The sequence below is a fragment of the Nymphalis io genome, chromosome Z, assembly GCF_905147045.1.
Source record: "Nymphalis io chromosome Z, ilAglIoxx1.1, whole genome shotgun sequence".
Taxonomy (NCBI): Eukaryota; Metazoa; Arthropoda; class Insecta; order Lepidoptera; family Nymphalidae; genus Nymphalis; species Nymphalis io.
In genome coordinates, this window is record NC_065918.1 from 5,781,594 (window position 1) to 5,798,148 (window position 16,555).

Genomic DNA, 16,555 nt, shown 5'->3' on the forward strand with positions numbered 1-16,555 from the left:
ATAGTGATGATATAAAGATGTTTATCGAAAAACAAATATACCTAAACCGATTTAAAGAATTACCACTGTTCAAAATATAAAATCTCTTTCATAAATATATGTGCGATGTAAAGTATAATTCCCAGTTTTTAGTTATAATTTTAGTTCAAGATAAATACTTCTTTAATAAAAAAATATATCATATTATATAATATAATTTGAAAGGTTGGTAAAGAAAAAATAAAAAAAATAAAGCCTACTAGTATAGTTCAATTTATCGATAATCGATATAATTTATTGTCTGACAACCTCAAGCCTTCAAGCAACGCGACTTTTCTTAACCAAATTGACTATCAGTCTCAGCCCTCAGGTCTCAGTGTCTCTCAGTGTTGAATAGTCTGTTAAGACAGCAGGTACAGCTATTTAAGACATTCAATACAGACACAGTAAATTATTTTTTCATAAAATAAATTCAATAAAAAGTGAGTGTTAAGACAGTACAGCATTTAGTACTTAAAAGTACAATATGATCGCGGTATTAGAAGTGTATATCAAGGACTTTTAATTATATTTCAGGTAAAAAAAATATTTTATACTTATAATTTTGTCCAATATATATATATATTTTTATTATTGTATATATTATGCGTTACTTTGTTAATAAGATTGAGTATCAATATAATTAATTAATTTAATTAGAAAAATTAAATTAATTAATTTCTTACTTTTGTTAGAAGAATTATAAAATGTAATTTATTTTATTTTAGTAACTATTAAATAGAAATACTATAATTAATCATAAAGTTAATGTTAACTTTTATATTATTATAGTATTGTGATTGGTAGACTATCTTAATAATATTAATAAGAATAGGATAGTTACTCTTATCGCATTGTAGGAATGTCAAATGACTGTTTATTAGGAGCTTACCAAAGTTTCTTAAAAATTATAAAAATTGTTTATTTATCAGATAAGCATGAGCAGGCAGACTATAATATTTTTAAAAATTTCCTGGTCATGATTTTTCAAGTGGTTATAAAAGGAAAAGTAATAAATTTGAATAGAAATATATAACAGTAACAGTAACAGCCTGTTAATGTCCCACTGCTGGGCTAAGGCCTCCTCTCCCTTTTGAGGAGAAGGTTTGGAGCTTATTCTGATAAAAATACATATGAATTATTATTGATTATTTTGTATTAAAAAACAATAATTGTACTAAACGTAAATGTCAATATCATCATTTGCTTGACCTTATTTAATTTATTTGATGCCAGGGCCGAATATTATCTTCTCTCCTCCAATCATCTTTATATTATTCATATCCTCAATTACCCTTCTAAGAGTACAATCACTTTTTCTCAATCTTTCTCTGCCCTTTTGAGCGAGTCCACATTCATTTTAATAGTTTTATAATCCCATTCATTACATGCTCATGTAATAGTAATAATTTTTTTTCACCACATTTAAAAATTTTTATGACATTTCATATTCTTTCCATTCTTGTCTCGTTCTCATTTTACTCGAAAGCCTGCTATTGGTGCCTCAACTATCTGATCCAAATTTAACAATAGGTTTGATGACTGTTTCATATATTTTTTAATTATATTTAAAACAGACAGAAGTTTTTGACAGTTTTATAAATTTTCCATTATAATATAAGGTTACCTTAGGGAATGCAATTAACCCCTGTAATTTGTTGCCAGAGTAAACCCTTAAACCGCGAGTTTTACTGTTTTGTTCCATTATATTAGATGTTCACTTTAAACATCTGCACTAATATTAGAATAGCGAAAGTAACTGTTTCTCTGTTAGGCTTTCACTGCTAAATCACTGATTTTGATGAATTTGGTATGAAGAAAGCTTGAACCCCAAAAAAGAACATAAGCAGAACTTGGAAATAAGAGGCCCCAAGGCACTTTTGACTCTCGGCTCCCCAGTCCGAAATGGTTAGAGTAAAAGTATATTTTTTTTTGGCTGAGTGGTGTCCACGCTAGTCGAGAAGGAGTCTATAGGCCAGTGCTTTGTACATAAATTCGGTTCTCGTCGTATCAGTCTTATGTCGTAAGTCGTTGTCGTATGCTGTGAGTTTACGATGAAAACACAAATGAACTGATTTTTTAAGGTTTTACGCAAAGGCAATCCAATTAAAAAAATATAGTTTATATACATTTATATTTTCTAAATACTGTCAAAAAAAATGATGAACTATGAGAGTAATTTTCTGAGCTTGTATTTTTAAAATTGTGTTTACCCTAACTAATTAATTACTTAAACTAATTAAGTAATTTAAAAAGAAATTGAAACAAGTATTTTTTATTTTTTGAAATCACACTAGTTAAAAATATATTTATTGCATTTGCGAATGTTAAAAATATATTTGCGAATGTTAATTTGTTTTTATTTAATGCTACACATTATATTATTTTGTTTGCATTTGCGAAATAATGCGAATGGCGAAAAATCTGTTGTTAACCAGATAATATACATAATGTTATACTTCTTTATATTGTTTTCTTCTGTGTTGGTCAAAGTAATCTCACACAGTATAAAAATATTATTTGCTGTAATAAATAAATAATAATAAAAATAAATTAATATATAAAGTTTTATTATTTTTAAAATGACACTTTTGACCAAAAAGTTTTGTTATCTTTCGCGCCCTTAGCCTGCGAAGCAGAAGGGTATAATCTACTAATATTGATGCGAAAGTAATTCTTTCGCTTTGGCCGTCAGTTTGTCACACTTACACGGCTAAACCGCTGAACCGATTTTGATGAAATTAGCTATAAAGTAAGTTTGTTCAAGAACGAACGAAAACTAATTTTTATATACGTTAATGCTGATTTTGTCTACTTAGTGTTACATATTGATATTTTTTTCGATTTCTATTAAATCCTCTTGAGAGTATTTCACCATTAGGTATAACTAAATTCAGCAAGTTAATTTTTCCATACTATTTTATGGCATTATCATAGTCGCTGCTGCTGTCGTATAATATTTATTCATAACAAGAGAGGCAGAACGGACATCACAACTAATAGCCGTCTATTGTGAAATGATTTGGTCGTCTCGCTTTATCTCCAATTCTGTTCGTTAGTACGCTTGAAATCAGTCAAGTAAAGAACTCAATTCAGCTAGGACGTGAAATTACAAGTGAACTTAAGGTTTAGCATTATTAACCTTTAGAACCTAGATGTGTATCCATTGTTTTTTTTAAATATGTATACTAAACTATATAGAAGACATCTATATTGTTGCGAATTTTGATATGGCTTCAATTAAATTGAAATATTTCGTTGCAGAGACAATGCATATACAATTAAAAAAATGTTTGTTGCACGTTAGATTACATTAAACATATGAACGAGGGTTTTTGACTTTTTTATGTTTGGAATTTCTTGTAGTGTACGAGAAACAAGAAGAATTATTTGCTTTCAATGTTTAATAATTATTAAAAAATATATAAATATTGTATTTTAAATAATAATATGCAACGCAACAGTATTTTATATATAAATATTTTAACAGTAATGACGAGCATTGCGACGGTTAATTAGTATGAAACCACGGTGTCTAATTAATTACAATTAGATTTTAATTATTTGCTAGGCGATTGTTAGTAGTATATATTAATATACTTACATATAAACTTATTTATTATTATATATTACTTGCATTTTAATTATATCTTATGATTTTATAACTCGTTAAAACTTTATATCAAAATTTACTTTATTTTTATTGTTTAGTACGTTCACGATCATTTATTTTTGCTCACGGTTGTATACCTGTTAGCTGTACAAGATATTTAAGGTTACAGATCCTTAGGTCTTGGGTTAAAATTCCGAATTGGGTTAATAAAAAAATATTGGGTTGTAACTTGTAAGAAATTCTCAGTAGAAATTCTCAGTAGCAGCCCGAAGTTTGGAAAATAATGTGTTGGTCCTGCACCTGAACTCTGTACATGAACTGTCTGTCTACTTGTGGCCGTATACACACTTATGCATAACTTGTATTTGCAGAACAGGGATAGTAAATTTTTGCTACTTCCTAGTACCTTTAAAGGCGTGTCTGCCACAATTATAAAATTGTTGTGTTTTTACGAACATTCGTACATTTAATTTACAACGAAATTTCAAACAAATCGATCAAACGCGCATCCTCCAATAAATTCAATACATATTTTTAAACTTTAACTATCGTGTGTATATTAAGCATATAACAGAAATGTTAGTGTAAATGAATAAATAAATAACAAAAACAATATTTTTTTAGAGAGGAAAACATAAAATATGGAGAACATTCAAGAAACAGAAAATGCAGTGAATGCAGTTATAGCCCAATCTACATTCTCCAACACCTGTGGCAACAATCGATCAATAACGAGGTAAGATTTAATTTATATTTCATTGACCTACTTATAGAATAAAATCCATTGACTTTTTACATTGTATTCAAAGGATAACTTGAAACCTGATTGCGCCGCAACTAGACTAATGTATTATTATCTCGTTGTTAAATTTCGAAAAATAATTTCTTTAAATTTTGACCTTTTATAATCAATTTTTCAATGTTGCCATTACAAAAAAATGTTCATAATATTATTCGTCAATTTCATATGATGCCCTTTTAAAACATATTAAGTTTTCGTTTCCCCACTTCTTAGAGCAGCCGCCATTTTGGCATCAAGAAAATGTTCTTATGGGGAGCAGAAAAACGTAGTATGTTCTAAAAAGGTAATGATCCGCTTCCAGCTGTAAAACTTGTCATGGTTAGCTAGTACACACACTGGTACATCTTAATTAACGTGTTTGACCGACGTAAGGAAGTTTTTATATAAAAAAAACGCAGCAGCGTATATTTTTTATTTTCGATCTTTCATTCACATCGATTTTTGTATTTTCTGCCTAATAAAAAAACAGCGCGTAAAACATTTCAAAAAAATTTCATCATCGTATACGAACTAATGGATAGTATACAGGTTAATTGAAACAAAATTCAATGAAAAATTAAAATTTAAAAATAAATCAATTGCTATTTCTTGTCACTAGTTACACTAATGTGACTTACGTGCAAACACGAATATAAGCTAACATTTGTTAAGTCATAATATTTGCGTTTGATCACAGTATATGCAATGCCAGAATAATGGCTTCCGCACATTCGCGTTCAAACAGCTATACGAACAGCCAGTCAAGGAGAAGGTAAGATCCTTAAGTAATCAAAATTATTATCTATTATATAAATTCTTATTCGTAAGATCCTTAAGTAATCAAAATTGTTATCTATTATAAAAAAACTTTCGTATCATGTAGTATTGTATCCTAATTTCTTACATACTGCTTTTCTCTACTCAAGCTTTTATGTTAGGTAGGTAAGCGTTTATGCCTCCCCTTTTATTTGAACCTTACTGTTTTCACTTTGACACAACCAGTGATGCTTCTGGGGTAATTTTAATAAGTTTTTAGATTCAGACAATTATTATGACCAAAATCTACCCGTGTTTAAAAAAAAAACTTAATACCCGCTCGAAGTCGGGAAGGGCAGCTAATAGATATATTATCAATATTGTATAATTCATATATTTCTTTTTTCGGCTTCTATATATATATATAAGGATATTCTTACATGTCGTATTATTTTATAGCGTTACAGGCTACAGCAAAATTTAATATTTACATACATAGTGGGCGAATATACACAAAATGTGATTTAACGGTATCGTAGAGTTATACTGTTTGCTTGAATGGGTGTGTTGCAAACAATAGGGACTAGGGTTTAGGCAAATGTGAAATGACTACAACGAAAACGTGCCGGAAGGCTTACGTTCCATAAACGTGACATTTGTATATTTATTGACGTATTATTGAAGTGAAATAACGATGTCTTGTATTGCCGTGTTGGCGTAGTTTTATTTTAACTAACGATAAGTCTGTTAATTAGGAATTTCCTTACGTGGTCAAGTAGTTACACCCATTCATCCATCATCCAGCAAGCCCATCTGGGAAGACATCGTCTACTCATCAGATATTCTACCGCCAAACAGCAATACATAGTTATGTTGTATTTCGGTTTAAAAAGTGGGTGATAGCTACAGGCATAAGGGACATAACTTCTTAGTTCATAAGGCTAGGGGCGCATTGGCTCTGCAAAGAATGATTTATTGACAATTACTGTCTTTATATAACGAAAACTAAACTGCAATATGAAAAAAAAAATAAAAAATATGTATCCTTAATTTCAGCTACAAAACTTGTATATTAAACAGGCAGGAGTATACGGAAAATAATGTCAAAATTTCTGATTCCGGTTATTCTAACAGCTGTAGCAACAGCCAGTCTAGAAGGAGGTAATGTTGGAAAAAAACACTTAAGTTGCTTGGCTATTTAATTATTGTTATTATATACATAAATTAATATATTGTTTATAAATTTTTAATCTGTTCTATTTTTTTTAGTTATAGCTCAAAATCTATGCATTCTGGTAGCTTATCGAGTGGGAGCAGTGGATATGGTGGCAAGCCGTCCACTTCTAGTTATAGGTTAGTTGAATTGCGTCTCACTCATTACCATTGTACTTTATATCATTTATTATCAAAACAAATTAATTTTATTCGATGCTCGTGTAAATCTAAGATAGAGGTTGCTTCCCAAAACGGTGGTATAGATAAAATAGTGACGAATCAAAACGCTTTATTGTAAAGCATACTTAAATAAATGTATTTGATTTGTGACGTGAAAAAATATTCTAGACGGTTCTAATAACTATACTTAAAAATTAGTGGCAATTGTATTCAGTTAGTGATATGTTGATATCGGTCAAAGAATGTTTCATTTCAACAGCCATGCTATTCAACTATCCGAAAAGAGGATGAAAGATAGAGAAGTGAAGAAAAAAAAGAAGATGCAAATAGTATCAAAAATGAAAAAAGACAAATATGTTGTTGTTCAAAGCCTACCTCAACTGGAACCCGTTCAGGAGATTACCACAGAATATGGCAACAATGGTGGGTGAAACATTCCCTATTTAAATAATTTTAAGCAAATCAATCGTCTTACCATGATTAAAGGTTTGAAATATTTTTTATATATTTAAACTATATAACATATTGTTATAAAACTAATGGTTTTGAAAAAAATATATAACATGAGAGAATTAATAATATTTTCGTTTTTATTGAATATTTACAACTTCAAGATTTTTACAGGAGAATGAGAAAGGATCCTGAAGGTTATTAGGGTTACGTAGGCAAAATTTACAGCGTGTTCTACTGTCCCGCCCGTTGGTTCGTTTGACCTTGGAAATATAATATGCGGTGCTACGTGTACGCCTATGGACAGAAGTCTATAATTACAGCTTTGATATAATCGACATAGAAAAATGTCAAATGTAGAAAAAAAAAACAAATAAAATGTTCTTTAAATTCACACTCCGTCGATTATTATTATCGTATTTTGAATTAGCTCGCATTATCTTCTTATCACTCAATTCGCTATATAGGAGCGAGAGTATTATAGAGCCTGCATGCCGCTTGTATGTTGATTTCAAATATGTCATCGTAGAACCAAATATTGATCTCGCAAAATAACTGCGACACTGGTAGTCTATATGATCGACTGATTATAAAAAAAATAGATAATTTCCTGAATGAAACGAAGTTTCTGTAATCCGATTAAATGTTTTGGCGTTGCTGGCGTTGTTACGTCGACTATTTGACTAACTTTAACTTTCAGAAACCGATACACTTGTAATTTTATACAATGAATTAAACTCTCAGTGTGTCTCCTGGTGAAAATTTTATCAAAAGTGTAATTTCGAAAAAAAAAAAAAAGATCGGCAAAGAAAAAATACTGCCAATTAATTTATTTATAAAAACAAAAAAAACAATAAAGATAAATTAAATTATTCATTATTATTACAGAAATCCAGGGATCTTCTAGAAATTGTATACTTATGATATTCTTGGGTTTATTACAGAAGTAATCAAAATTATTTGATTAAGGTAATGTACATAATTTTTTTCATAATCGAATCGTTCGGACTTTGGGGATAATTTGGTACGAAATATCTAGTTAGTTTATGGTATCAGTAGTATAACTTTTTGTGTCACTTATATGGTTTGACGAAGTTGTGGGTTCGTGTTTATCTTCCGTCTATAATATGTTGTTGTGCAGCTATCCTGTCGCCGCCGCCTCTTCTTGAATTAGAAGAGAAAACGATTATTATGGACATTTCAACTTCGCTCAAGTGCAACGTCAAGACAGAGGTAAAATATAAACTTTTCGTTTATTTAAAAATGCGTTTTATAGATTAATAAATATAATACGTAATTTAAAAAATCTCATATTCTAGTTTATATTTCGTTTGTTATAAAATACTACGAGATAAAATCCTGTAAAGTTTAAATTACTTGTGTTTAGTTACAATATCCATTTGCGCAATCGCGCGTTTTATTGATGGTAGGAGAACAACTCCGGCATAGCTGACAGGCATACACTTTCTAATTAAAAGTAAAAAAGTAATTGAAACGTCTTTTGAATAATTCATTTACTTGTATTGTCGCCGGAATATTCTAGTGGTATTTTAAAATCAATTTTCATGTTAGATAAAAGTCTGTAATTGCTTGTCTTAGTGTGGCCCATCCAACTCAACGCTTGTCACAACACTGAATTGCGTCACTCGTACAGAACGTCGCTTGGTAAGTGGATATTTAATCTATGTACACAATATCTGGCTATTAAGGTCTTTAAAAACAGTTGAAAAAATTACAATCAAGTGTCATATTTTCACATTGTATTATTTTTGAAATATATATTTACAAACGAATACAATAAAAACGAATATATTTCATTAAAAAAAATTAAATGTTTGTTATTTTGATTGAAAATTTATAATGAACTATTGTTCTAACTATCACAAATTGGGTTTGCAAAAATATTTTGATATTATTGTGAGGTTCAAGTAGAAATATTTCGCAATAGTTTTGAGGTTATAATAATAAGAATTAGTAATTAGATGTAATTGATGTGTATGCTAAAATAATTGTTTTACTAGGAGGGATTTTCGTGTGTTATATCGATGCACGATGGTACCGTAATGTACACGACTACATCTATAACGGCAGCTCTCGGTTTTCCCAAAGACATGTGGGTTGGCAGATCGTTCATCGACTTTGTGCACCCACGAGTGAGTAAATCATTATATGTATATCTTTAATATTATATGTAATAAAAACTATTAGGGCTATGTATTTGTAAAAGTAAGGTAACAGCCCGTAAATGTCACACTGATGGGCAGAAGCCCTTCAATTGTTTCATGTATCCCTTAATATCAAAGTGTTAGAACACAGCTGCTCATATTAATGTGATTATTTGCAGGATCGCAATACATTCGCATCTCAGATAACAAATGGCTTGACAGTTCCAAAAAATGCAAACGGTATGCAAATAAAAGGTAAATTTTTAATCATAATCCATCGTGCCAATTTTTACTTGTCTCGTGGTCGTTGTCTCTAATCGTTGTCTATGGCTCGTGCTGTTTTATGTTTTTTATATGCTCTGCTCACATTTGAAGAAATCGTTCAATATATTTCAGAAAATAGCTACAAGATACAAAGAGGACATATTAAGAATAAAATGATTAATTTGGTTAATAAAGCTTAACGTAGATTTGATAAAAAAGTACTAAACCATGACTGTCCTGCCCTTGAGACTGAGGGGCAAAATAATTTTAAATAAGATATAGTTAAAATAATTTTTATTTGACAGACTATTTAATTAAATTTTAAAGATATTTTACACTTAAAGATATTCACTATACTCACCGAAACCAAAGGTGTGCGGGATATTTCCGTTCTATTGTATAGAAAATAGCACCTGGCTTAAAATATTTTTGAGATATTACTGATTCAAAATTTGATTCTTTCGAATATTATATAAAACTAGTTAACCGTTTGAGCTTCTCACAATTAGATATAAATAAGAAGAAAATTTTATTTAGATACGTATTTGATACGTATTGATAGCGAGCGTTTTCGTCGCTAGATGAGTAACTATGCTAAGTTTCAAATCAATCGGACCTATAGTTTCCTAGATCTCGTGACGAGTCAGTCACTGGTAATACCGCGCTTATATCAAGATACCAATTCGGATTAATAAATTCATTTAAACTAGTAAAATCATAAAATATATAGTATAACGACCTGCTACGAGCAGTGGCACCGTTTAACACGAGAACGAAACGATGCAGAACAATGTGTTTTAATATTGCGTACAATCAATATTATAATTTTTCTGATATTTGTGTTCGTATGTGAAGATATAAAAATAATAATATTTTTCATCTTCTCTCTACAATACAATTTTTGCGTCTTCACGAACAATATTATAAATTCATAAATATTTTTCGTAATAATTGGCACGTGGACAGAGTGAACGCTGGTAACAACGAACGTTGCTTTTGTTTTTTGTTATTTATTTTTATTAATTAGTTATTTTTTTTTTTGTTAAAACTTATGTTTGATTGTCACTAGCTTTCACTATTTTATTTTCTTGTTTTGTTTTTATGCTTTTTATGTGTTCTTGATAATGGTTGTTTTAGGATTGTAACAGAAAAATAGTATGAAATAAGCCTATTAAAAATAGTGGCTCGAACTAAGATTTTTGTGGGACAAATTAACTCAAAAAATATGTTACCTAAAAAGGGTAATCCAAGTAGGATTGTAAAGCTTTTACAGGTTATATGTCAGATATCTAAAACAAGAAACTAATTTGTTGACGGTAATGTAGTCATACAAACATATATTTAGCTCGAACCTTTTTCGATAAATGTAATTTCATAATTACTTGCGTTAAAACAAATATATATAGTCACATAAACATCATTTAACAGTACTGGGTACTGCCACACATTCTTTAGTTATTTGTAATGTTTTCAATTACCATCTTTATTATTTCTATCATCAAAGAATATTAATGATATACAATTGTAAGCTTTTCTATTTTCAACAGTTGCAACTCAATCAGGAACAGGCAATCAAACATCGACGATGGTTTGTCGTATAAGAAGATACAGAGGACTTCAGACAGGATTTAGAATTAAAGAGAAAATCCTAACATACATGCCCTTTTTACTGAAATTTTTCTTTAAAAATGTAGTACATGACGAGAGTCACGTTGTATACCTAGTCATACAGGCTACTCCTTATTATTCCGCATTTAAAAGTAAGTACTGAAGTTTATTTACAAGAAATTGTCAGTCAGAGATTGTAAAGAAGTTTGCTTCTTTTGTACGTAAAATTTCATTATGTAAATATTTATATAAATAAAAATCTATAGACATTTTTAAAACTTAAAGCAAATATAACAAAGGAAATAACTTTATAACATAAACAATATTGAAATAAAAACGAGCAGGCGCACGTGTTCAGTCCGTGTGCTCAGTTGTAGCGACCAATTTTTTCTTCCATAAAAATTAAACAACTTTGTACGTAGCGTGTCACGTGGCTAGCGCTCACGTTCACGATGTTCACGACTTAAATTTATTTTTACTGTAGTACGTAACATCTCAATAATATTTTTAAAGGTTGACGTTTCGATTGAAAGTTTTGAAACCTTCATTTTTATAAATATATATATATTTTTTTTAGCGCCGAATGAAGTCATTGTCAACGCAAAACCATTCGTTATAAGACATTCGGCAAGCGGAAGTCTAGAATTTATAGACACTGAATCGGTACCCTACCTGGGATACTTGCCTCAGGATATTCTTAAAAAGAATGCTTTGCAACTTTATCATCCTGCAGATCTTGGATATGTACGTCAAATATATGAGTCCATTGTAAAGGAAGGCGTAGTGGAGCGGTCAAAGCCTTACAGGTAGGTTTTAGGTTAAGATTATAAGATATGATCACCAATCGTTTGATTTTGTGTAATTTAATAACTGAACTTAGTGGTAGGGCTTTGTGCAAGCCAGTCTGAAAACAGATATACTTGTTAATCTTTTGTACCAGCTTGAATGCGAGCTGGTGACCACTAACCGTTAAGTAGCAAATTTGCCAGCTGACAATGAAATAAAAAGGCATCTTTGCCTGGGTATGTAGGTTGATTGGTTTCCCGTTTGGGATGCTCTTAAAACAATCCCTGAAACTTTGCGCTTTTATAAGAAAGTTAAGATGGTTAGTGGTCAATAGACTAATCGCGCGCTACATACATATTGAATGTTGATGTTATCATGTTAAAAACATTACATAAGTGCCATAAACAACTGCACAAATTTTTCAATCAGAAAGCGATGCGTAATCTTATAAAATAAGACATATAACATAACATTTTTCTATAAATTATAATTATTTTGAATATAATCTATTATTTCAGGGTATTAACTCAAAATGGAGATTATTTAAAATTGGTTACTGAATGGTCCTCCTTCATTAACCCATGGTCTAGGAAACTCGAATTTGTTACAGCCAAACATTTTATAATAGAGGTAAACATGTGGTCATTATATTCAAATAGATATACATTTTATATAAAAATTGCTTTATGCTTAGCGATACTTGTTATAGTTATTTTAAATTGATTTTGTTTGGCAGGGTCCAAGGAATCCGGACGTCTTCCAGGCATTCGAATCAGAAAGGGCTGAAAAATTTTCAGAAGAAATCCACCAGAAAGCTCATATTTTGAGACAAAATATAATTCGTGTCATGAATGAGGTCAGTGAAATTGTTAACTATAAACATTATATACTTGTATACAATTAAGTTACATTATATAGAGTCAACATTAAAAATAACTTAAATAAGTTTTCGAATTTCCGCATACTTATCTAATGTAAAATTTTCATGTTAGCGTACATAGGTGTCCCATATTTTTCGAACGCAAAACAAATTTACCCATACCTTCTAATTATGTTTATAATGACATAATAGGAAATGAAATTAAATTCTGCAAACGTGAACCCGTGCCAACTTCCACCTGAACAAGTTCATACAAACAAGTCTTGCAGGACTCGATACGCAGTCCGCGTTATTAGCCCTTATTGTCAAAGGTTGCATAATTCAAACAAATTTTTCTTCTTTCGAATGGCGGCAGTCCAACTGCGGAGTACTAGTAAAATAGTGGGAACCAACAGATAACCGGCAAAATTTCGTTCAAATCGTCAGGTTTTAGCTGACTTATTTTTCAATATTCGATTTTCATAATAATAGTCCCGAAATTGAAAGAAAAACGTCTACCGATTGTTATTACTTATGACTTCTCGCTGTACCACTACTAGACATTTTATCAGGAACTGAGTACGCTTTAGCTCTTCCAAAAATGCTTCAAAATTGAAATCTCATTGATAGGGTACAAATAATTATAAATAATAAAACTTTTATAGAAAATTTTTGGAAGACTATAAAAAAAGAATATTTATTTATTGTCAAATGAATTTAATGTAAAACTGAACACAGTTTTTTGCAAGAAAACCTCTCCTTGTGGATGGAAAGAACAGCCGGGAAATATTGCTTTTAGCGCTCAAGACAAAAGTTTTATCATTGAAGGCGGTTAATGATACATCAGTAACGTAGTTAAGCTAATGCAAGATTTTACGGATTTGTCACTTGTGGATTACTTTTGCTAATGGTATTAGTAGTGAAATAAAACTAAACATTCGTTTCCTCTATATTAAAATCTTTATTAAAATAATACAAACATAATAATAGTAAAACCACTTATGTATCTCATAAGATATTTTGTTAATGTTTTTCGTTTATTTGTTTTTATAAACAGGTTCTTACTAAACCCGCGGAAGCTGCAAAACAGCAAATGGGGAAAAGGTGTCAGGATTTAGCGTCGTTTATGGAGAGCCTGCTGGAAGATACCCCGACTGAAACTAATGACACCGATATGAAAGTAGAAATACATGATACTGACATGAACAGTTTCTACGTAAGTTTCTTCACTAACCTTACCTATGAACAATAATAATTATAATATCCTGGGACAATATTCACACACGGCCATCTGATCCCAAACTAAGCAATGCTTGTGCTATGGAAACCAGACAACTGATATACTACATATACTATTTTTCTTTTGTAAATGCATACTGATATAGATAATTACACCCAGACTCAGAACAAACAGACATGTTCATGCACACAAATGTCTATCCTGGGTGGGAATCGAACCCACAACCTTCGGCGTGAAAGGCAGGTACCTACCAACCACGCCAACCGGCTCGTCGAATAAATTTATCTTGTCTAATTAAATCAACGTATAACCGAAAGTATCTTTTTTTCTATTACGTATCTTATAATCGTGATATTTTATTAATATTTGAATAAAACCAAATGTTATAGTGTTTAAAAACAAATTGTGTTGTTCTTAACTTAACATTTATACATAAAAGCCAATATCAGAATTCAGAACAATTCATACTACTGGTTCCGTTTACATGAAATATTTTTTGAAAATAATTATCGAGACTATACGATAGAACACATTTTTAAGTATCATTGTCTGTTTGACATGTACTTTTTTTTGTCATAAAGTATTTTTATGAAAAAAAAAAAAAACATTTGTGTGTTTTTAGGATCGAGATTCGATGATAGTCGGCGGCATGTCGCCGCATCACGATTTCAGTGACATCAAGTCTAGCACAGAGGCACATGTTAGCTACAATCAGCTCAATTATAACGAAAATCTTCAGAGGTAAGCGTTTATTCGTAACTGATTGACTTTCTGACTTATTTATTAAGCCTTTAATAAAATGAGAATGTATTAGCAGTTTCACAGCATAAAAGTCTTAATTTTTCTTACTAAGCAGAACGCGAATTAAGTATAAAGGTAAATTATTAAGCACGAGAAAAATCAGCATTACTTACCGGAATTTGATTCTAGATCGACTTGGCTACTTCATTAAAAGTTTTATACTAAGTATTTATACTTAACAAAGTTATATTAATAATAATGACATCCAGACCGATTTCGGCCACGGCGGCCAATCTCAAGAGAGATTAGCCGAACTGTGCAGGAGATATTATAGTGCACAAGTGTGTGCGCAAACACAGGTGCACTCTCTATTCCGTCTCATAATTCGATAAGACGGCAATCCGACACGACCGGAAAGAGTTCAGGCGCAGGACCAACGACTTTACGTGCTTTCCAAGGCACGGGAGTTCACTTCCAACTTCCAGACTCCGGGCTGCTACTGAGAATTTTCTGACAGAAAAACCCAATAATTTTTTATTGGCTCGACCTGGAAATTGAACCCAGAACCAGACCCGGAGGGGTCTGCGGCCTTGCATCAAGCTACTAGACCAACGAGGCAGTCAAGAAAAGTTATATTTTAAATTAACTAAACTTATAGAATTATTTTTAAATATTTTTCCTCCTGTTATTGCCATTTTGTTATTCATGACGTAATTCCAGTTTATAATAAATGGCTTTCACTAAAGTAACAATGGTTAGGTTAACTTAGCTAGTCGTCCCGACTTTGCACGTCATTAATATATAATTGTTTAATGATATATGAACAAACCGATATTTAAATATAATACAAAATATAGTTAGTTATGACATCTTTTTATTTCAAAAAAAAGTAATTTTTTAATTAAAAAAAAACATAGTTAATAAACATTAATTTGAGAAAGATTTAATTTATAAGTCAAATCTTAATTTCTAGGTATTTTGATTGCTATGAACCTTATGAAGATGTGAGTGAAAAAAATCTATCAATAAAAGATGCTGGTGAAAATAACAGGTAACGCATTTTGTATTTGTACATATATATTTGTTTTATATATAACGCTTATTTTATATAAATTAAAATTTTGAGGGTTTTTGGAGTTTTATTATTCGAAATACATTTATGTCTTCTAATCTAAGCGGGGCGTAAAAATATCAACCGTAGTTTTACTTTTAAAAATTGCTACTACGATATGTTTTTTTATGAAATAGGTAGGCAGACTAGCAAGTGTTTTTATAATAGGTAGGCAGACTAGCAAGTGTTTTTATAATAGGTAGGCAGACTAGCAAGTGTTTTTATAATAGGTAGGCAGACTAGCAAGTGTTTTTATAATAGGTAGGCAGACTAGCAAGTGTTTTTATAATAGGTAGGCAGACTAGCAAGTGTATCCCCTGATGGTCACCACAGCCCATAGACATTAGCAATCTACAAATATATTAACAATCGCTCATATCATCAACGCAACCCCAAAATTGGGAACTAAGACGTTATATCCCCTGTGTATGAAATTATATTGGCTCACTTACCCTTTAAACCGTAACACAACAATACTAAATATTGCCGTTTTGCGGTACAATACGTCATGAGCTGGTGGTACCTGCTCAGACGGGCTTGCATATTAAAAATTAATTTTGTTTGATTATTTCAGTATTTGCATGTCACTGATAGAAGAAGTACCTGAGGGGTACGATGAGGGAAACTTGTATGGGGCGAGTTCGCTAATCATGTCACAATACATGCATCCCTTAGGCGACTATAAAACATTCCGATTGACTGAATCAGTGCTCAGCAAGTACGTATTTATTTTTAAATATATGACTAAACTTAGTAATTATATTATTG

At 30.8% G+C, this 16,555-nt stretch overlaps 1 protein-coding gene across 4 annotated transcripts in view; it reads left to right on the forward strand.

Moving 5' to 3' along the window:
* Window positions 1-328: 328 nt before the first annotated feature.
* The window catches only part of LOC126780285 (period circadian protein), a 36,849-nt gene continuing 20,622 nt past the window's right edge, over window positions 329-16,555 (forward strand). For 2 of the 4 annotated variants that reach the window (XM_050504608.1, XM_050504611.1), the window contains exons 1-18: window positions 329-555; window positions 4,256-4,367; window positions 5,110-5,184; window positions 6,225-6,329; window positions 6,438-6,521; window positions 6,823-6,986; window positions 8,155-8,246; window positions 8,613-8,678; window positions 9,035-9,166; window positions 9,358-9,433; window positions 10,990-11,202; window positions 11,628-11,856; window positions 12,355-12,466; window positions 12,573-12,692; window positions 13,753-13,911; window positions 14,558-14,676; window positions 15,650-15,727; window positions 16,362-16,505. In XM_050504608.1, the coding sequence (XP_050360565.1) occupies window positions 4,273-4,367; window positions 5,110-5,184; window positions 6,225-6,329; window positions 6,438-6,521; window positions 6,823-6,986; window positions 8,155-8,246; window positions 8,613-8,678; window positions 9,035-9,166; window positions 9,358-9,433; window positions 10,990-11,202; window positions 11,628-11,856; window positions 12,355-12,466; window positions 12,573-12,692; window positions 13,753-13,911; window positions 14,558-14,676; window positions 15,650-15,727; window positions 16,362-16,505 (2,063 nt within the window). In that variant the 5' untranslated portion in view covers window positions 329-555; window positions 4,256-4,272. The remainder of the gene's footprint in view (window positions 556-4,255; window positions 4,368-5,109; window positions 5,185-6,224; window positions 6,330-6,437; window positions 6,522-6,822; window positions 6,987-8,154; window positions 8,247-8,612; window positions 8,679-9,034; window positions 9,167-9,357; window positions 9,434-10,989; window positions 11,203-11,627; window positions 11,857-12,354; window positions 12,467-12,572; window positions 12,693-13,752; window positions 13,912-14,557; window positions 14,677-15,649; window positions 15,728-16,361; window positions 16,506-16,555) is intronic. The other 2 variants (XM_050504609.1, XM_050504610.1) reach the window with 2 other exon arrangements.